The sequence below is a fragment of the Opisthocomus hoazin genome, chromosome 12 (genome assembly GCF_030867145.1).
Source record: "Opisthocomus hoazin isolate bOpiHoa1 chromosome 12, bOpiHoa1.hap1, whole genome shotgun sequence".
Lineage (NCBI taxonomy): Eukaryota > Metazoa > Chordata > Aves > Opisthocomiformes > Opisthocomidae > Opisthocomus > Opisthocomus hoazin.
The window spans coordinates 22,312,483-22,334,717 of NC_134425.1; the positions used below are offsets into that span (position 1 = coordinate 22,312,483).

At 40.9% G+C, this 22,235-nt stretch overlaps 1 protein-coding gene across 1 annotated transcript; it reads right to left on the bottom strand.

The window, feature by feature from the left end:
- Positions 1-162: 162 nt before the first annotated feature.
- On the bottom strand, positions 163-6,130 carry LOC104335402 (histamine H3 receptor-like). The gene is given in 2 exon segments (XM_075433427.1): positions 163-3,350; positions 5,630-6,130. Coding segments are annotated over 2 exon segments (1,386 nt in total). The 3' UTR covers positions 163-2,465.
- Between the last annotated feature and the right edge of the window lie 16,105 nt (positions 6,131-22,235).

A 22,235-nucleotide genomic window follows, 5' to 3' on the forward strand; every position in this document is an offset into this window, starting at 1 on the left:
CACTGTTGAACCCAATGCTACTGTTGAACCTTCTGATGAAAGCAAAGGAACTTGTTTTGTAGGGACAGGAAGAACAAGGCATAGTTACCCTGGAGAAGCTGGGAGGCTGCTAGCATTTCTAATACAGAATTTTATTGTTCAGACTCAGTATTTATCAAAATGATGCTGAGATGATGCGTGTTCACATTTCAGAACGCTTTTATGAGCATGAGTGGTGGAGAAACCTACTGGATTCTAGGTCTGTGCTAGAAAGATGAGTGGCAATTAAATAACAGCTGTAGGAAATTAAGAAGTAGAGCAATTGCCAATGGCAGCTCCTGTGAAGACTGGCCTAGTATATAGGTTGATGCCAGTTGCTGAAGACTTTGAAATACCTGTTTTACCTTAACTAAATGTAATGTTCTAAAGCTAACTGACTGAACTTCCTTACTGCTTGAGTTGACCGCTGTTGTGAAAATTATTGTGGCTTGATTGGATAGTGAATGAGACCGTGGTGGGATTGCCCAATAATTTAATGCTGTTTTCTGAAAAAGGCAAACAGGATCTTAGGAAACAAGAAGTAGACAACAATCCGATCATTGATTTAGTGATGTACAAGTCTGGTTTGGAGGGGAGGAGGAATGGGGAGATAATCTAATCGCTTTAACTTCCCTAATGATATAATTAATGCTATTCAAAACTCTTAGTGTTGCTTTTTATCTGTTGATGCTGTTCCTCTTAAGAGAACTGTTAAGCTGATTGTTTTGTGGTAAAACATCCACAGCAGAACATGATGACCATGTTCATGTAGATACATTCTTATAGTAGGGATATGCCCTCTTAGTTTACAATACTTGCTAACCTTGTTTGTTTAATCCTCGAGGTCAGTCCTTGAATAATGGTTTTGCGGTTTCAGCTGGAGTTACCCAAATGTTGTAGGCTGGTGCTTTTTTCTGTGTACCACTTGTTAAGGCTACAAAGTTTTGACTCTTTCACAGTTCTTTCTTACTTTTATTGAAATTTTACAAAGTAAATAATTTCAAAATACTGTCTGTAAACTTTAAGATCAACTATACTAACATGCATTGTGGCTGTGGCAGTGGACAACTATGGCTGTTCAATAGCATCACTCTTGTCAGCAAAGGAAACCGTCTGTTAAGCTATGTAGAAAATGCTTATGATGGTGGAAACAAACTTGTGTATGTTCAAATCAATACCTCTTGTGGGACAAATTAGTCAAAACTCAAGATCTAGCTGTGTGAGCTTCTCTTGTGGCAGAGGCAGAATGGCAGAAGCAGTACGTAGTTGTTTACATTCTTTTTCACACCCATGGTCAATAGCAAGACTGAATTTTCAGACTTTTGAGTCATGCTGTTCCTGATGCATGACTTGGAAAATGTCTAAACGCTTCAAGTAATACTTTTTTTTTTTACCATTGATGACTTGATGGATGGATAGATCCAATGAGTGGTGTATGGGAAAACTTTTTTCTTTTTTCCTTTCAGAGCTAGCCAGAACTAATAAAAGTCTAATCAGAAATGTTTTAAAAATTACTCCAAAGGAAGTTTACCTAACACTCTCTCTATAGCAAGATCTGTCTGTTCTAGATCTCATAGACTAATTATGCTTACAGCAAAAGATAGAAGAGAATACCGGTCAGTCCTGTAAGGAGTGGAAATTTGACTTGAGTAGATTCCTGCCCATGCAGGGTCCTGGCAGGGGGCTGGAAGTCATAGCTGAGGGAGGAAACTCATGGTGAAACTTCTGTAGTGTATAAACTCTGAATTGTCATATCTCCTATCACAAAGCTCAAAACCCTTCTATAGTCCTGTCCCTGAACTTAGTTCTACTGAAAATTGTACTGTCATATTTGTCAATCACCTTTTCCACTCAAATCAGTGTTCCCTTACCTATTACAATTGCTGAGCTTCTCTGGTGACCTGACTGTTCTGGTGCCTCTTGTCCCATGCTTTGCCTGGACACCAGTATTTATTTGCATTGGTCATGATCTTGTCTGGCTTGCCATGAAGTGGGGGAAAAAGCATACTACACTTAACAGCTGAGACCCTTGGTGTCTTATGGAGTAGGACTGGGGGTAAAACATAACAGGTCCAAGGCTAACCCTATGAAATTCTTTACAGCAAGATTTACAGTTACTAAAAATAAGAGCCTGAACTCCAGTTATTGGCCATGAATATTGTGTTCCCTCTTCAGCACTTGAATGCTAGTGCACCATCACCAGAAAACATACTACTGGCATAACTTCCCAGCGAGCTTTGAGAAACTACCTTTTTTGATTGGTGTCATTCTCCAGCTACATGGATGACTGTATTTCTATACATTCATAAATATCTGCGCTTGTACCTACTTATCAGTATTCCATAAACTACCCAGTGCACATTCCACTTAATTTGCAGGCGAGTGAGTCAGTTTATGCTCCCACTGAAAGCAAGATGTACTAATTGTCAGCCTTCGTATTTTTTCATTCACATAAAAATATGAGGATGAATTTTGGCTTTTCTGGGACACAGGAGTTTTATAAAGGCTTTTCTGAAGCTCATATGGCACGGTGGGTATAGAACAGGGTTAATGGCTGAATTCACCCACAGAAGCCAAAATGAAGTCTCATAGAGTGAATATTGCACACAGTGCCCATGACAAGCTGCTCTGATGATCATCAAAAGTGTATACGGAGCCCAACACAAACCAAACACACAGACAATAATTGCTAAAGACTTTGCTACTCTTTTATCCCGGGAAAGTCTAAATCTATTTGCCATAGTGTTAGCAATGTCCACTTTGATGGTGGTGTTGCATATGCTTTCTGTAGTTTTGTAGAAACAATTCCTATGAGGCTTGGTTTTGACTTCCACCTGAAGTGGTGGAAGGTCTTGATTGATGTGCAAATTTAATGACTGATTGTCAAGCTTATGTAGGCTGAGCCTTGAAGCCTTTTTGGGGGGAGAAAGGCTGCTTGCTCTTTTCTTCTCATGTTTGTGTCTGTTTGCAGGTTTTACAAAAAAAATGGTGCGTTCCCTTTTTTCCCCTTGCAAACTGATTTCACAGTCCTCTTGACCAGGTGATAGGTTTTCATTTCTGAGCGATGAGCGTTTCCTGATGTTTAGGTAAATACTTAAGTTAAAGTACATTACAGTGATGAAGGGTGTAAAGAATTCAATAGTAGAGGCAATCATTAGGAAATACCAGTTGTAGAAGAATTCTGCATGACATTCTCCTTCAGGGAGGATGCTTTTCTGGGCAACATACTCCCAGTTGAGAATGGCTGGACCATAGAGAAGAAAAGCAGCAATCCCCATACAGTGATCATCTTCAGTACTGCATTTCTGGTCATCCCTTGCTGAGCCCTGTAACTGACCCGAGAGAGAAGTTAAGTCACATACATTACTATATCTCAAACAGTTACATGGGTACCTTGGAATATGGCCCCCTCTGTCACTTGTAAGGGTCAACAGTATATTGGTTTAGGGATGAGGGTTATGCCAAGCTAACCAATACCACAGAAAATCTATTTCTGAAATACCCATTCCAACAAACATTATCAAAGTGACTGGATATGTTCTGAGAACATGAATTGGATCTTAAGCTAGAAAACCAAGGCTTTTCCAAGGCAGATAACCACTGCTATTCCTAGAATTGCTTGTCACCAGTTACTTACGTATTCAGTTGCATTAGCTGTGACACCAGTTTACAGAGTGTCTAAAAGCATGGCCCTTCAAAATTCACTAAGAATTTTTAAATCATTTAATTTAAAATACATAAAAGTATCTAAACTCATAGAGCACCCATGCAAGCTCTTTTTTCTCTGCTTTGTAGAGAGCTTTTTTTTTTCTTAATGTGACAATCACACCGAAAAAACTAGTGGATAACAGCTTTTACTTCTGTTTGATATCCTTAATTTCATTCTTTTATGAAGTACTTGCAGAGCTCTGATCTGCAATTAAGATGTACAGATGAGGTGTTGTGGTCTGCAAAGTGCTTTACAGGAAGAATAATTAATTTCCCTTATTTAGAAAATAGAGAATCTAAGGTGAAAAAAAAAAAGTACGTTGGTAATATTGGGTCAGTAAATGGCATTAGCAGTAGAATTTAGTAGACTCTTAAGATCATCTACTTCTCAGTATTCTAATTCTCTGGTGTACTAGACAATATTTGTATAGTGAATTGGAATTCAATCTTCACACCTCTACTGTGGCCACACAGTTTTAGAATATTAAGCCCTCAAGCTTGAATTCTGTATGGGATTCATGTTTACTGCCCCAGTCTGTGGCTCTTGGTCTCCAAAGCCAATGCTGTTCTGGTAGAATACCCACACATCTGAGGAAGCCTGACTTTGCCTGAATCGGGGCTGATTTTGCAGTCCTTGACAAAGCTACTAACGACTTCAGGAGCGGTCTTGTAGGAAGATTATCATTTTCATTGAGACAGAGAATAATTTAGAACTTCATATATTCCTGTTCATATGTTCTTATACTGCCCTAACCCAACAGGCAGCTTCTGTACTCCTGCTTGGGGAGGGATTTTCGTATGGAGGATTGATTTAAAGTATTTTGAAGTGGCTGATGTTTTTCATTTATTATGACCAGTTTCCCTTTCTGTTTCTGAAACCATCCAGTCTATATATATTTATACAATGTGTATAGTCATGAGTTTGGTTTATGAAAGGAAAATTCATGGCTAATTCAGAACCTAGAAAATAAAGGAATTGTAAGTGTTGACTGTTGAAGAATTGATCTGTTCATTTCCCCCTCTTGAAAACACTTGGTAAAACACTAAGTTGCATATAAACTGTTAAAGTGATCTTGCAGCCTCTCTTTGTACTGTTTGCCAAAAAACCATCGTTGCCTCTTAGTGTGATTTAGAGTGAACAATGAAGCTAAATTAACACTTTAGGAAATGTGGGTGGAACAGGGGGCTGAAGAATAACCCACGAAGTGTGTGTATAAGAGTGAAGGTTATTAGCAGGTAAAGTGTGTTACTTCAGCATCATCCAAAATACTTTAAGGCAGTATGGTCTAGGTGGAAATGAAGTTAGCTATTGATTTTGGAAAGTCTAGTCTACTTCTTTTCTATAACAGACATGCTGCATGACTGAGGCAAGGCTCTGGCTCCTTCTGTGGCTGTTAGATGGAAATAGCATTTGCATCGTCTGAAAGATGTTCATGTTAACTTATATTCTGCCACTTCTGAACTATGCACAGCTGTATACATCTGATTTTCCTTGAGGGCTTGGTGTACCCAGTGCAAGGAGATCTACCTCTGCCTTGTGCTGTAGCTGGGGTGCGGCTAGGGCTACCAACTGTCAACAGGTGCTGGGTCATACTTTTTAAGCTTATCCGAGGTGTGGCTGGGAAGGAAGTAAGTGCACCTTGTTCCCTCTGCCGTCTAGCTGGAACAGCACCATCTACAAACTATGCCTGCTTCTGAAGCAGAGTATTTCTTCCACTGCGAAAGTGAGAAGCAAATCTCTCTTCTGCCAAAGATCTTCCCAGGACGGAGGGGAGCTGCCTCGCTACCCTGTCTCCCGTGGTGTCTGGGGTGGGAGCCAGCTGCCCTAAGCAAACCCTCCTGCTTGCAAGGGCAGCCGGGGAGCGCCTGCAGCCCACCCTCGGGACTGCTCGCCCGCCCTTACCGCTCTGGTGACAGAGATGAACCGGTCGAAGCTGATGAGGACGATGTTGAAGACGGAGGCGGTGCACACCAGGTAGTCCACCACCAGCCACAGCTTTCACAAGCCCCTGCCGAGCCTCCACTCGCCCGTCAGCACGTAGGGGATGTAGAGGGGGATGCAGAAGCCGCCTGCGGACAGAGCTCGGCGGCGAGACGTGCAGCCCCGCGGATCGCAGCCCTCGCCCCTCCCGGCGCCCCGGCGCTCACCCACCAGCAGGTCGGCGACGGCCAGGTTGAGGAAGAAGAAGTTGCCCTGCGTGCGGAGGCTCCGGCCCACCACGAACGCCAGAATGACCAGGGCATTGCCCACCACCGTGGCCAGCACCAGCAGCCCCAGCAGCGCGGCCAGCAGCGCGGCGGTGGCGGCGGCGAAGGGCCCGCCGCGCTGCCCGCCCGCCGCGCAGGGGTCCCCCGCCGCCCGCGGGCTGCCGGAGGGGTCGAGCCACGGCGCCTCCTGGCCCATGGCTCCCGGCGGCGCGGCCCGGCCTGGCTCTGGCGCTCGCACCACTCTGCGCTCGGCACCGCCCCTGCCCCGCCACAGCCCCGCCCGGGCGGAGGGAGGGGCCGGGGGTACGGCGGGGCTGCGGGCGGGAAAACCCCGCTCCCGCCGCCCGGCTCCCTCAGCCGCCCGCGCTGCGCAGCGCCGCCAGGCGACGCTTCCGACGGCCGCCCGCCCCCTGGCGGCTGCCCCCTGCAGCCCGCTCGCGCAGCGGCTGTCGTCAGCGGCTGCCCCGTGTGCCGTCGCTGGCGCGGCGGTCTCGGTTGCCTGCCTTCTGACAAGTGTGACAGCACGAGGGGTAGCGGCTCTAAGCTGAAAGAGGGTGGGCGTAGCTTAGGTACAAGGAAGAAGTTCTTTACTGTGAGGGTGGCCCTGGCACAGGTTGCCCAGAGAAGCTGTGGCTGCCCCCTCCCTGGAAGCATTCCAGGCCAGGCTGGACGGGGCTTTGAGCGACCTGGTCTGGTGGCGGGGGGCTGGAACAAGATGATCTGTGACGGCCTTTCTAACCCATTCTGTTGCTCACACCGCGCGGTGTACCTGTAGCTCGTTCCTATGGCCCGTAGGGCCCGCAAAAGGCCTTTGCTTTCTGCTATGTCCGGTAGACTCTGTGCCCCCTCTCACCTGCGGGTTTGGCCGCCCCGGCGGGGCTGCGGCGGGCCGAAGACCTGGGCGGCCATCTTGCGCCTCCGGGGGAGCTCCCTGCCTGCAGCCTCGTGGGGCGGGCGAGGCTGCGGCCACCCCCGCCGTTCGGTCTGTGGGAGCGCAGAGAAGCGCTCACTGCTGTGCCTGGCTACTCGTTTTCACAGAACTGGCAGGAACGCAGTATTTCTGAGACCTCTCTTTCCAAAACTGGCAGTGGATGTAGACAGGATCTTAAAGCGCACTGTGACAATGATGTTGGAGAGCCACTTTGATAACTGAAGGCAGATCTCTTCCAGAAACGAAATGCGTGAGCAGCCAGGAAAGGGCTAGGGCTTCTTTCAGCTCCCGGTGAGATGGCTGACACGGTGCCGGGGAGGAGGACTGAGGCGCAGTGACCTGTGAAGGAGCTGCAGAAGCTGCTGAAGAGGAAATGCAGCCTACCTCTGCTCTCATGATTTGGCCCACTGGGTCATCATCTGCCTTAAAAATACGTGGCCGCTGGTGGGCTTTGCTTTTGTCTCCATGAAGAGCGTCCTAGAGACTGCAACAGTTTGGGACTTGCTGCCTTCAGTATGGCCCCTTTGCCATTAAAAGAAATCAGAACTTGCTCAAAAACACTCATTGGATGTGCATAATCTTCACTTAATTCAGCCAATGTTTCACGTGTGGTAAACTACTTGCATAAATCTGCAGTTTGAAATAACAAATTCAGAAGCAGTTACAGCAGCTCTCTAAAGAGAGCTATTCAGATGGACATCAGGTAAGACGAGCAAGAACATCTTACTGACTGGTCTATTATTTGTCTGAGGTTGAGCATGTACTCTCAGGGTAACGGTGGGCTGGCCTTTTCCCCAGACAGACACATCAAGCCTTTGTCAGTGTTGGAAGTCTCAATTCCAGGCCAGGTAATCCCTATAAGTCAGTAGCTCCACGGAGGAGATTTTGCAATTTATGCTGTTAATGATATGACGTGTCTATTTATGTCAGTCCTGAGAAGGAAATGGCAGCTGCATGTCTAATGTGCATGAGCAGAATACTCTTTTTACATGCCGCCATATCATTATCTCCCTAAAGCAAATAAAGCCGCACAAAGCAAAAGTGACAGGAACACTGAAGCCTTATTACCACATAGCTGACTTACATAGCTTATTACCACAGTGATTATTATTATCCCCTAATTTGGGGACTCATTTTCACTTCCCTTTGAGTCCAATTGGCAGTTTTCCATTCACTTCAGTTTGGGCAGGATCGAGCTTGTTGATAATTACTGCTATCTCATTGTTCTGTGGAATATGAAAGATGAAAGAGGCAGCTAAGAATCACAAAGGAGAAAAAAAAAATATCTCAATCACCAGAAAAAACATGGGAGAATTAATTTATTCTTTCAGGAATAATTACTATATGCTTTAACTCCTCTAATGTAAGGTAATTTTACAGCAGCTCTGTGAGTTTGCAGCATGTATGCTTGTGTAGTGTATTTGAAGTAGCTTTTGTAGTGTATTACCCCCTGGCAGCTTTTGAGATTCTCAGTAAGTCCCATAACAAGCACCTTTATTGTGTTCTGATACTCCTTTATTACTGCTGCTTTGGCGAGGCACAATGACTGCAGCTCTTAACAAAATTCTGTTCCTAAAAGCATGAACCATCAGTCCATAACTGGGGATTTATTGTTGAAGACTGTACTAGTGCTGTCTGGAGACCCTTGCAGACAGCAAATCCAAGTGTGCACCAGGTGGCCAGTGTTCTCAGAACAGAAGGTTTTACAAAGCCAGACTTGAAGCATTTTTCTTTTCCCTGATTTTTTAATGTCCTGTGATTTACTGTCTGTTTTACTGAGCTATGTTGAATTAAGAACATTAATTCTGTGGAGAAGAGCTTCACTTTACTTCAAAATATATGTTATGCTGGTGTAGATCTGTGCACACACTGAGAAAAAAAGTCTTGAAACGAGCACGGGAAAGAGAAGAGAGCTATACCTCATCAGCTCTATTGTCCAAGCAGTCTGTCCTGGAGGGAGAACACTCTGATTAATGGATCCTGGCAGGGTGAAGTAAAAGTAGATTATAAAATATCTTTGTGTAAGATTGAAATGCAGACTTCTGAGAACATATTTTTTTCCTGATCTTTATCTAATCCTTGGAGCAAGAGACATAATTGATTAGAATTGGTAAAGAGGAATGACCATAGCCCAAGAAAATAGTGAGAAATGCAGTGTTTTCTAAGGCATATCAATACTGATGTGTTCTGAAATTTTAATTTTCTTTTCCTGTGATTTCTTTAGTGATAATTGTTTTCATTTCCATAAGACTTTGTTTGGTGATTTTTGAAAGAGAGAGCTGTCTGATTCATGTCGTTTCCCATGACTCTAGCATATGTGGGTGAGTGTATCTACAGAAATGACAGAAAATCGGAATGTTTTTTCCCATACCACAGACAGCTGACACCTTTCCCAGAACAGGCCAAATTCAGCTTCCAGATAGACTCGGACAATCACATGGAGAGGGGGTAGACTCCAGCTGGTTGTGTAGCCTATTGGTTCAGAAGATGCAGAAGACCTTCTCAGCTAACACTTTCTTTGAAGTACAATTAAAGTAGTAAGCAGGCTTCCATTGGATCTTTGCCTGAATCTGAATTCAAAGCTAAATCATTGTGTCTTACCAAAAACCATACTGTATAAAACGTCTCTTCCTCTGCTTGTTCCTTTTAAAGGTACTTAGTTTTAGTCCTAGGATTTCACGTACAGAATGACTCTTTCTTGGTATTCTAGAACCTGTCTGGTACCAAAGCTTTACTGAAGCTTTGCTCCCTAGTGAACTGAAGGGCAATTGTTGCACATTTCAGTGAAGTGTATGAAAGCATACCATAGCTGGAACCTTCACTTACATAAAGGAAACTATTCACCAGTAGTTTTGCAAATTTCTGAAAAAATACTTACTTGCTAATAGCCACATTTAATATTTATAGGTTGTTGTCAACTTTCTCTCACTATGAGTGATTGCTATTTGACAGAGAAAAAGCTTCCTTGGCTAGGGAAAGAGGAATGATTTTTAGACTGTCTGAGAGAATGTATATGCAGCTTTATCAACTGGTAAATAAAATTCTGCTGTCAAACAGCTGATCCTAGTTAAGTGAATGGGGAAAACCAAATTCTGCTATGATCATTTTCTATTAACCTTATACCCTTTGCCACTCAGAGTTTTGGTTGCCTACTGGTTCCCTTTGTTTTATTTAATGTTTTTTGTTCTGTAGATGTCTCTATGCATACGATGCAATTCATATTTTAAAATAATGCTTCTTGTTCCCACACATGTAGCAAAAAACCCACATATTTGATCTGTGCCAGTGGAAAGGTATCTACTTAAGAGTACACAGTGTTGCCTACCATTTACTGATTATGTTTTTTCTTTTCTTCACTAAAGAAACATTCAATAGAATTCAGTCCTGTGCATAATGAGGCTTGTGGGATAGCAGCGTTTGGTGTAGGTATCAGTATCAGCAGCTGGCTATAGTTATCCCAGCCTGGTTTTAAGGCACTTGTAAAGGCATGGCTAGATATTAAAGGTGACGTACTACTTCCATAATAGCACAAAGGAAGCAGACTGCTATCCCCTCTGTTCTTGATGAGCTGCATTCTCACCTGTTCAGACATCAATAAACTGGTCTCCATCCACTTCAAGCGTGATTTGCTGCTTGATGAAGTCCTGTTGTGCTTACATGTGGACAAGAATGCAGTATTAGAGAGGTAATAGGGGCCAGGCCAGGATGATTCAGTTCTACACTGTGTTCTGCACTTCAGGTGATGTCACGATTGCCATGTCACACTCTATATGAATTCATGCAAATACCATGAGTCTGAGATCCACTCTATGTTTGGTTTTATTGTTTTAATAACCATTTGTGAAAAAGTAAGACTTGTGGTTTTGATGAATATAGATGAGAGATTTGAAATATGATTTAAATAATGGGCTTGGATAATTATAGTGCAATAAGGTACCAGAAATAGTTATTCCATAGGCAATTGCCTTAAAGTTACCAAAATTATGTTAGCATTGAGAATCATCATAACAAAATATATCATAGGCACTACAAATAGTTTTATTTCCTTTTGCTCCTTCTGGATACATTCAGCAGTTTCACCCATTGTTACTAGTACCCTGTATTACCAGTTCAGCAGTGCAACATGTTTGGTGTTCATATCCTTCCCATCCTGGCTAATTGATGCATCAGTATTTCACTTAGGCAGTTTCACTTACGTTGGCAGCATCAAAGGATGTCATCACAATTTTGTCTCTTGGCTGCAAGTACATTACAGAGGACTCAATGTTTTTTGGTTGTACTCTGTGAGAGCTGGACAGACTTCCAAAAAATATCTCTTACAATGTATTGGTGCCAAGGACATTGCAAAAATCAGAGGTATCCACACTGTGACTTATTTCTTTTTCTTAGTTCCTTCTTCCTTAATCCTTGGAAAAGTTCCTTTTCCCCCTGGCCTGTCACCTCTTGCATTTGAACTGATAATGTCCAGATATATAATCTTGCTAGTCTGCAACAATATTTCTAGCCAGAGTGATACTGAAGTCCTAGGAGTGTTTCTGGCATTTGGATGCGTTTGCTCAAGACCTTCTTTTCCACCAGTAGATGGCATTCCCCAGGAAGAAGCTGGAAGCGCATCCGCTTTCTGCATCTTCCTCTGACCCAAGCCAGGAGGGGATTTCAGTGGCAAACTGATTAATAAACACAGATTAGGAATATTCTCCCGAGCATCTCTAAACTTGCATTTTATCTATATCAGTAGTAGCTGAAGCTGTGTCAGTATCTGTTGTAGTTTTTACAGCTTTGAGAGAATGAGGTAGGGTTAATTTTTTCATCAGGGCTGTCTGTTTTTCATTTTTAGCTGAAGTAGCAGTCCCCAGCACTGTGACCTTAATGCCAAGACCTCTTTGGGAAGTTAATGCCTATTTGCTTCAATGGTAGGATGTGAAATTTCTGGCAAATGTGAATGTGTTGGCAGCAGAAGATGATGTTAGCAGTGTTAGGGAGCATGGCTTATCATTGGTACTAATCAGTGGCCCAGTTACTGTCACGTAGGCTTTGTAATAAGACATATTCAGATCATGCTGATACCTTTTGTTTCCTTATGTTATTGGTGGGATATAAATTCTTAGAGAGGAAAAAGGGTGGAACTCAAATTTCCTTTATTTAAAACTTCGCTTTTATATGTTCTCTAATATCAATTTTCTCATTTTGTGCAAAAGCTCAACAAACATTTGCTGTACTATATTTAGGCTTATTTGTCTTCTTCCTACCTTTGAATATTACAGAGTTTCTTTATCAGGATGTATCTGTTAGGCTCTTACTGTAGTTGTGTCATCGTCAGTGTTATAATAGAATTTTACAGTACAGCAGAGTGGACCTGCATGCAAAGTGTAACTTGTTGTTCTGTTACGCATTTAGATGGTCAAGTGAATAGTTATGCACAATTTTTGGACTCACATGGGGATTTTATTGCTTAGGATTGTGTCTTTGTTACATTGCTTAAGGGGTAGGAAGGAAGTTGAATGTCTGTTTGGAATGAAATATTGCGTTTCCAAGATTTATTTTCATTTTGGATTGGAGAATAGTTTGAAAACTGCAGAACTTTGTCAGAGCCTTTCTCAGTTTACTGAAGTATACAAGTCTGTGTGGCTCGTTTTGTACTTTCACATCTCCAACTCCATTGGTTAAAGACATACTTAGTAGTCTTTAAATAAAAAGTAGTTCTTGGGGAGAAGAAGAGATGACTATTCTTCATGTCCGTAATTCACAGGACAGAAATACTGGTCTTAAAGATCAGCAGAGGAAATTAAGAAAACAATATTTTAACGGTAGTGAAACATTGAAATAGACTGCCTGAAACTACTGTGGAATCTCTGTCATTAGAGATCCAAAAGAATAGTTTCAGCAGAAGTCTATTAAGAATGATGTAGAAATGACTGAACTTGCCTTGGAGAGGGAAGTGGGTTAAACAGGCTCCCAGACTCCCTTCCAGCCTTATTGTCTATATTTCTGCAGGTCTGCAGTGTCCTGCATCTTGTCTGTTAGAGGCATATAGAGGTGTTTAGAAGCTGAATGACAAAAAACTAAGAGCAAATTCTACTGATATATCAATGTTGGTAGAGAATTTGGTTTGTAATACAGTTTTGCTGTCACTGGTTTTCTCAGTGCCACCTGTGACCTTTATGTATCCGTAGACAAAAGTAGTTGGTCACTAGGTTTGTAAATGCAGTTTGACTTAAAGGGATATAGCAGCTTGACAGTTCCAGTTAATTTTTAAAAATTTTAGCATACAGACAGGAGGCAATCAGTTGGTCATTTGGGCTTTAGTTTTCACACGTTTTAAAAGAAGATGGTGAAGGGTTCCTGAACTTTTCCTGGATTGGTAATTCTTTACAGAACTGACAGTGATGAGTTCAGCCCATTGCTGAGGGAACTAAATATTAAAGCACATCATTGAAAAATTCAGAAAATTGAAGACAAATAATATCATAGAATGATTTAGGTTGGAAGAGACCTTTGGACGTTATCTGGTCTATGGATCACAAAATGGGGTCAATTTTGGAGTTAGATCAAGATGCTATGGGTCCTGTCCAGCTGAGTTTTGAATGGCTCCAAGGATGTATATTCTGCAGCCTGTCTGGGCTTGTTCCAGTGCTTAACCACCTCCGTAGTAAAAAAATGTTCCATATATCTAATGCAAATTTCCCGTATTCAATAGTTTGGCAACACAGCAAGAAACAGAAACCTGTGGCAGACATTTCCAGGACTGCACAAGCAAGTTGAGCAGATCATATTATCTTATTATATAATATATATAATATTATATATATATTATCATATTATAAAGCAGAAGTCCTTGATGCAAAAAGGTGGTCACAGTCTTTACAAGAAATGATGCTGTAAATCAGGTTACTAGTTGTACGACCTGTGCAACATCTGCAGGCAAATGAAGTAGGTTAGTGGTCCAAATTATTGATACCAAACCCTAAGATTTCCTATTGTTACCTTTCATGAGGTGAGAGAGAGAGAAACAGTTGGCAGGGTTATTTCTGGATCTCTGTTAGAAAGACCCATCAACAATTGGCTTAATAATATATATGTCTTAATAAGATAGAATAAAAATAGGAATATAGATAGTAAATCTTATAGGATGCTGGGAACCCCATGTTTGTACAACATTGGACAGACCCTGGATGGATTTTCTCACAGCACGCTGTGCAGATCCTGTCTGTGAAGAGAACGTCCTCTCTTTGGGTCATCCGAGCTGTTATATGATTTTCGTGCAAAAAAAAGAATTCTGTGCATCATTTCTACTGTCGAACAAAAAGGACATTCACATAAGAACCTCTTGCTGCACTTTTAGATAAAGATGAGGCACACAGGGAACGTAATTGCCAGTACCAAGTGGGAGCTGCCTGCAGGCTCCTCTGTCAAAAGGAGCCAGCTGAGGTGATGCTTTGACCAAGGAAATTGTGCAGCCCAATGCAGGCTCGAAGGCTGAGCTGTTCCCACAGCACAGCTCAGGTTTGGGCCTGGTTAACTGTATTGTGGATCACTAACTCCTCAGTATACAATGGTCTCCTGGTTGGGATCACTACAAAAAGAAAAATCTCCTCGGCAGTATGCACACAGTTATATCTTCCCCCCATGGCATATATGCAGGCAATCTTTATAGCTGTAAATCCACAATTTATGAAAGAGATGTAGCTACGTGAAATATATATGAAGTGGTCCAAAAGCCACTGAGATAAATAGAATTCCATTGTCTTCAGTGTACTTGAGTCAGACCCTAATTGTGCATTTTGTTGGAAAGCACAGGAGGATCAGTTTTAACTAATTGCAGAGGGAACATTGCAGCACAGAAGTAGGAGGCAGAAACCTGTGTTCTGTTCTCGGTTCTGCCACAGACTTGTAACCTTGGGGTCATAGAAAATCACTCAGATTTTGGGTGTCTCAATATTCTTGCATGGGACAGGGTACTTAAAAGTCTTTCTGAACATACATTCTAGAAGCAAAAGCTTTAAAAATTCACATGGATAGAGAGATTCATAAAACAATGTCAGCAGAACAATAGATTTCATATCCTTTTTCTGTTTGTAGTTAAACTCAATAGACAAGGCAGCTTCCACCCACCACATGTTCAAATATATTCATCTTTGCATGCAGTGATTAAGCAGGCTGTTCCCATTAGTGTCAGTGGGAGTTAAATAACCAATTATGGAACATTAAGAGGAAATGATAGCCTTTAATCATTCTTAAAAAAAAGCAACCCAAAACCGAACAAACATTTATTTCTTTTTAAATAAGTCATTGACACTCCTTATATGCTTGAAGTTTTGTGCTCCTTTATGTGCTAGTGAAGTATCACAGTCCTATCTAAAGCTTAACGTAGCAGACGTTAAAATCATTGGTTCTGTGTGTTGTAGTTAAAAAGATGAGCAAATCTGAATCTGTTTTCTCAATGATTCCCCATAGCAGGAAATCTGTGTGTTTGGCACAATTGGCTGAATTTATTTTGGTAAATGTGAATTTCATTAAAAATTCAGTTGAGATAAGGGCAGAATTTACTTGTTCAGGACAGAGTCTGTCAATATTTGACATACAGTTTTGACCAAAAATTAGGGAATTGCTTTTTATGTTGGAACAGTAGGTTTAGAGAGCATTATTTTTTTATCAGAATGTTTAAGATTTTCAATTTGAAAGGGAGTTTTTTATTTCAAAACTGTTATAAATACTTTAAAGAAAAAAGAAACAGGGTAAAATTGAAATTAAGTCTCAAGCATGGGACTAAGAAAGGAAAGAAAGGTTTTCTGCAGAAAAATTCTTGCAGCTGAATGCCATCTCTGATCCGAATGCCAATTTTGGAAATTCTCTTCAGACAGGGGAAAGGAGTGATTAATTTTTTAAAAGCTACTGTCTGGTGGATGTTGCTTCTATAGTCTCCAAAATTCTGCTTTCCGCAGCAAATAGCCTGAAGGACCATTCAGCTCTGGACTCTCCTATTAAACTCCTCCTGTCTTGTATAAACACAGGATTGTCACCTGTGCGTCTCTTATGCTGACATATAGAAAGACAGAGGAACACAGGAAAGTGCAGTAATGTACAAATACTTTCACAGTCCCTGCCCTCAAATGGGGAACCGGTTCTTACATTTGAGCGTGACTATTTTAATCAGAACAGAGTGGAAGCCACAAGCTAGGCTTCAGATGCCTGGTCTGGTGCTTACAAAAAAACCGTGCATTGGTTGCTGTGAGGATCTAAGGAGCTGTTTGTTCAGAGCCTGCATTGTGCACGGAATTGATTTGTAGGTACTAACGCACGTCCTTTCAGTAAAATAAAAGTCATCTTGCCAGTGTGAACTCATTCAATTTTTTACTTATTAGAGAAGATAATCTAATATTGCTTTGAAATTAAATATCTAGGGAAATCATTTGTCTGATAAAAATACAGCACAGATTCAGACTGTTTTTCTGCTTTTGTTATAGGGGCTATTTGTATTCTTCCCATTATCAAGTCCTATAAAAGTGGTTTGCTGCAAAAGAGCAGCAGTTACCTGACACTAGCAGCCAGTTGCTCCCTGTGCACATTCAAAGGGGAGAACCAGTGTGGTGTATTGAGCTGTCAAAGTCCACCCACACTAGCTGCATGGAAATATTAATGGAATCAGGCTTTCAGTTCATACTTTCAGCTTTGGAAGACAGTATCATTCTTAGCCACTAAAAAGAGAAGCAGCTTTGCTTATCAGAGTGTCTACTAGCTCTGAAGAAGAGAGCCCAGGGAAGAAAGCAGTGAGCAGGTATTCTGTGCCTGCCCCAGGCGCGCTTTCAGCAGTGCACTGCAGAACATGCCATGTCACCCCTGTGAAAGGTAACACAGGCATGTAGAGATACAGCCATTAGGTATTATCTGCTAACGTGCAGCACAGCCAGGTCACTAAAACACACCTGCAACTAGACTCGAAGAGATACTAGCTTTTCCTCAGTGGAGGCTTTAACTTGTCCTGAGTCAGCAGTAGGGTGAAGAGGTTGTTGCTAACACAGCTGATTCGTATTGCAACCCAAGGAATAAGCTTGAGTAAGGTGTCTCAGAGATGCTTTCAACTCCATGAAACAGCTGAGCCTAGCAAGTCCCTTTTGAAGGGTGTGGTGTGTCCTGAGGTGAGCTTTGAGCTTTTTGGTAGTATGAGCCCTCAGCAAAAGCAGTTTCATGTCACTGGTTTTATGTAAATTGCTCAAGTCTTCACTTACTGAGGTTTGCGTCAAAGTCTACTGTGAATTCTTGTCTTGTGTTTTGACTTTGGTTTTCTCGTGAATTTGGTTCCTGCTGTAGGAGATGAATCTTAATCCCTGTCTTTTGATATTTCTTCCCTGTCTGCCTCTAACTGTATGACTCTCTAAATTTTAGTGGGTAAGAGATATAGAATAAAACTGAATGGTAAGTGTCCTTTCTATTCCAGTAAACTTAGGTTTTCAAAAAGCCTGCTATTATTTTTTAGAATTGAAAACAGATTTTTTTGAACTCTTTTTTTCTTCAGGGTGCAACTGTGGTTTGTTCCGTCTGCAGGGCAAGCAAAATGACAGAGATTGTGCCCTTGGGCAAACCACTAATCCAGTTGATGCCCTTGCTTGAGGTGTGTAAGCCTCTGATGTAAGCCTCTGTGCAAGTCTTATGGGCCACGTACACCAGTCCATCTTGTTTCCTCCCTCTGTAAGCCCTAATCCTCGCCAGAAATTGTAGGTAACTAAATCCTGTGCTGCTGCCAAAGGTAAACTGATTTTTGTGATGATGTCAGACTTTATATCTACCCTGACATTGTATGAGTGCCAGCAATAACCTGGAGTCTTTGAGTCTTTTTATTTTTCCCCAAAATTTTTGCCATAATATAAAGCCTACTCCAAATGAATAACACCCGCTGTCCATATGCAGGCTTTGTCCTAAACTTGTTTTATCGTGATAAGTAATATATGCATTAGAACTAAATGTCAGCAGAAAATAGTGGCATACGTAGGCTCTCAATTCCGATTTTCAGACAGGAAAATTCTGCCAATAAACTATGCCTTGATCTTGCATGACCATCAAGCTAGAAGAAAATATCTCTTCTTTCCTCCTTCTAAAACTTGCTCCTAACTCCAGTCTCTTCTGTAGCCTAATCCATAATGAGATGACTTATCCTATTGGCCCTATCCAGTTTTTGACCTTAATCTAGCTCAGAGGGCCATGCAAGATCCAGGAATAAGCCACATTTTTCAACCCTTTATGTACCAAAGCATAGATTTACCCTTCTTGATTTAAAAAAAAAAGTAAAAATATCCCCCACCAAAACCAAACTTCAGCCCTGGGCACCTGCTTGGTGATACCTGTGCTCCTTGTTCTAAACTTGTGAAACGTGCAGAATACAGACCTGCACAGAATGTCTTAGGCCTCCTTCTTCCTAACATTAAATGCAGGCAAGGTGGCTAATACATTTTCTACAAAGACAGACTTTGCTTCTTGCCAGGCATCTGGCTCAACCTTGTACTGGAGACCTAGGAGATGCAGCAATTGACTGATCTTAGAGCTCTTATTTTCCTGAACTTCTAACTTTTACTTTTCCTTTAATCATATAAAGTGGGCCAATGTTTTTATCAAAGCCAGACATAAACCACTGGTTCATGCTGACAACAAGCACACAGCTTAGCCCTTTGAGCTGTACGTAGTGCAGAAATTAATGAACTCTTCAGTTTGTGGTAAGTCCTGTGATGTTCAGGTTGTGTTCAACAGCATGAAGTAAAAGGGTGAAAAGTATGATAAAGTTTACCAATAGATTAACTTAAGGATATACCTACATATATATATATCTCCTCACACACAAGTTGACATTTCCTCACACAGTATATAGATTATGGAGCTTTTTGTCAGTGGGCATAGTGGATGCCGAAAGTTTACATAAATTCAAAAAGCAGTTGGGTTTTTTGTCCATGAATTTGTCCATTTGGGGTAATTAAACACAAAGTGCAACTTCATTGTCAAGAAATCCCTGTGCTGCAAATCTTTGGAGCCTGGGAGAGTGTTCTGGGAGAATTTTGTTATATGACTGCTTGGTTTTCATGCTCTTTTCCCAGCAAAGGTTTCTGTGGGAAACAGGATATAAGTCCTTGGGTGTGATCTGGTTTGGATGTTCTTATGTTCGTCCTTGGTTTTCAAAATTTCAGCCTTGATCATAACCAGAGCCAGATGATGAATACTTACATCAAAGGGAAACATAATTAGGGACTCACAGTTGATAGCAGTCTGCATCTAGCAGAACAGTGCAAGATTAAAAAATAAATTAATTTCTGCAATTCTGAAAACTCACATTCATAAGGTAGTAAACTGAGATACCTGGGATGTTGGAGGAAGCGATATTAGAAGCATTTTTTAAAATTCAAAAGAGAATATCAGAATTAGCCATTTGTGTTGAAAGGCAGTGTGCAGATCTGGACTGATGTCAGTCCTTGTCTAAAATGACCGTTCAAAGTTGAAAAGGCCAAGTGTTTGAGGAAGATGTTTAGTAGCATGCTAGTCCTGACCTCAGACAACAGTCACGCTCATCCAACAGCTCTCCCTTACGCTTTTGCCACTTTGGACTGTATCTATATCTTAACTTCTGGAGGATCTTTGTTTATATTGCTGTACTAAGATTTTTACATAGGTGAAACTTGATTATATCACAAAGGATTTTAGGCTGGCGTTTCTTACATTTTACTTGTCTGTGATGTGACAGAGATAGAACCATTTAGCCATCTCTTCATGCATATGTGTTCAAGGAAAGAAGGTAAAAGACTGAGGAGAAAACTGAACTTGAGTTCCCCACATCACTAGAGAAGTGCTCTAATGACAGCTGTTGCAGGAGTCGGGGGAAAGGGGAATGTGCATTGCAACCTGCTTACTTGGACGTGTGCTTTGGTTTTTGAAGTATAACCCCTGCTCATTTTTTTTTTTCCAAAGAGAAGGCTATAGTTGTAGAATTCCAGCATATACATGAGTCCTTGTAAACAAGAATTTGCCATCTAAAATTGAAAAAATAAGTAATTAAAATATGTTTCTTTCAGTGTGTTTCCTTTTGGCTAGCTTTTGTGGCTTCCCTCTTAGTGTGCTGCATGTTTGTGAATCTTTTCTTAAAATGCCACAGACAGAATATAACAACTGAAACACCTAACTTAAGTGGTGTGAACATCACACAGAAAACCTAGCATGTAAGAGGCATTACAGTGCATAAGAGCCATTACAACACATAAATGTAGTTGTAGATATTTCTACGTATAAGCAATCTCTTCCTGAGGGAATAAATACAATAAATTTTCTGAATGGGAAAAAAATACACAGAACTACAGAGCTGATATCTATGAAATCTTAAAAACTACTCTTGAGAGAGAGTTGAGGAATTGCAGGATGATTAGCATTAAACACCTCTTAATGCCAAATATTAGCATTGACATGTCTCTCACACGAGACTTGCAAACTTTAGGATTATATTCCGAAGAAATGCTTGATCGTAAGGATACCCTTCCATTGTCGAAAGAACACAAAGTATAATTTATCACTCCACAAAACATACTCTGAAGACATGTGCTGGCTACATAGGAGAATGTCATTTAGAGAGATAAAGATCATATCAAAGGTGAAAGCTTGGAAAATTCAGTACATAATATGTATAATATATGAAAACTCAGCTCACAATGTGGCTGCAAACTAGAGGCTAGCATGGGGTGACAATTAAAGAATGAGTTGCCAAATCATGAAGATTTGGTTAACAGAGAGTAACTGACAGCTGAATAATAGGGGACTTTAATGGGTAATAACATTTCTGCTACACACATCTGTAATAATAAAAATGCCCTTTTCTTGCTAATACCAGGACCTGGTAATTATTGTCAGGAGGGATTATCTTGTTCTTAGATTTGCACTGAATTTTATAATCATTGAACCAGTCTTCAGTGCCAATTAAAAAATGGAAATTCCATCACCTTTTATCTGCTTTCAGCTGTTAGGATCAACATTTTGTTTTAAATCTTGATTTAATTTATGCTTCCTTCCATGTGCCAAGTGAACTCATCCTGTTTATTAAAAAAAAATCTTTTTTTTTCCTAAGCCTTTCACAAAGTTTTGACCTTTTAACCAAGAAATTCAAGGCTTGACCTTTCAATGTGCATGCATTTATCATGTCTGACTCATAAAAAGCAGCTTGTGACATTGCTTTGCATATTCATAGCCTTCAAATCATCATCACAACAACCTGTGTATGCAGCCTGTGAGAGTCAAAATCCAGATTTGAGTGGAATATTTGTCTGGTGCTGGTTGTTAAATATTTAAGAGATGGTCAGAAGAAGAAAGTGATCTAGGATTTATAGAAATCAATGAGAATTTTCTGTTTTCTTCACACAGCTTCACATCCCAGTCTAAATTATAAGTGAATTACATATGTCTCTTTATTTGTTGCTCTGCAGGGTCATTGCTGTATATTAGGAAATTCTGTTGACTGAGTTTATAAATTAGGTGTTTCCCAAGGTTAATCAAGACGCCAAAGTTTGGGATCTGTGCTTCCCAAAGGCCTACACAGCGACCCAGGCTTTGAACACTGGAACTTCAATTAGATGCCTGAGGTTACTGTGAATACTCAATCATCCATGTCTATGAATAACATGACTACTGACATGATGTAGATTCAACAGATTTAACTTTTAACCTTGCTTGTAAGAAGAATGATGAGAAATCTGCTGTACTAAATTTTGGAGCTTAACTCCTCTAGAACACGATACACATAATCCTTAACAGCTCTTAGTGGAAGAAGCAGCTCCCTGACAATGCAATAAAACCTTTACCTGCTAGATTGTAGTATGTTAAAAACATAATTCCAGTGTAATAAAATGAAAAAGAATGCTCATGGGAAACAGAGTAAATTCTTTGGAATGAACACATATATTATTCACCTGTTCATACGTTTAGTAAGTTTTTATATTTTAAAATTAAGATTAAAAATAAGGTTTTTTTTAATTAATGTACTGTGTGCACTTAAGCAACTTCTGCAGAATGAGGTCTTGAGTATTGATAGAATGAATGGAAATTTAATGTATCTCTGTCTCCTTGGCAATGTAGTACTACATTTTCTGTTTCCTGGACAATTTACATAATTATGCCAACTTAGTGGACATCTGTTTTCATATCCTCGAACAAAATTACATGGTTGAAATGGCACTGCTTCCATTTTGCCTGTTGACATAAGCTTTTGAAGTTGAAAGGATAACTAAAAGTTGAGCACATGTTCTTAGGGAAATAAAAGCCATAAAACTAAGATATGAATATATGCCTTGGGTTCTTATCTCCTTAAACTCCATCCTTTTCAGTTGCATCTGAGCCAAACAAAGTACAAGTG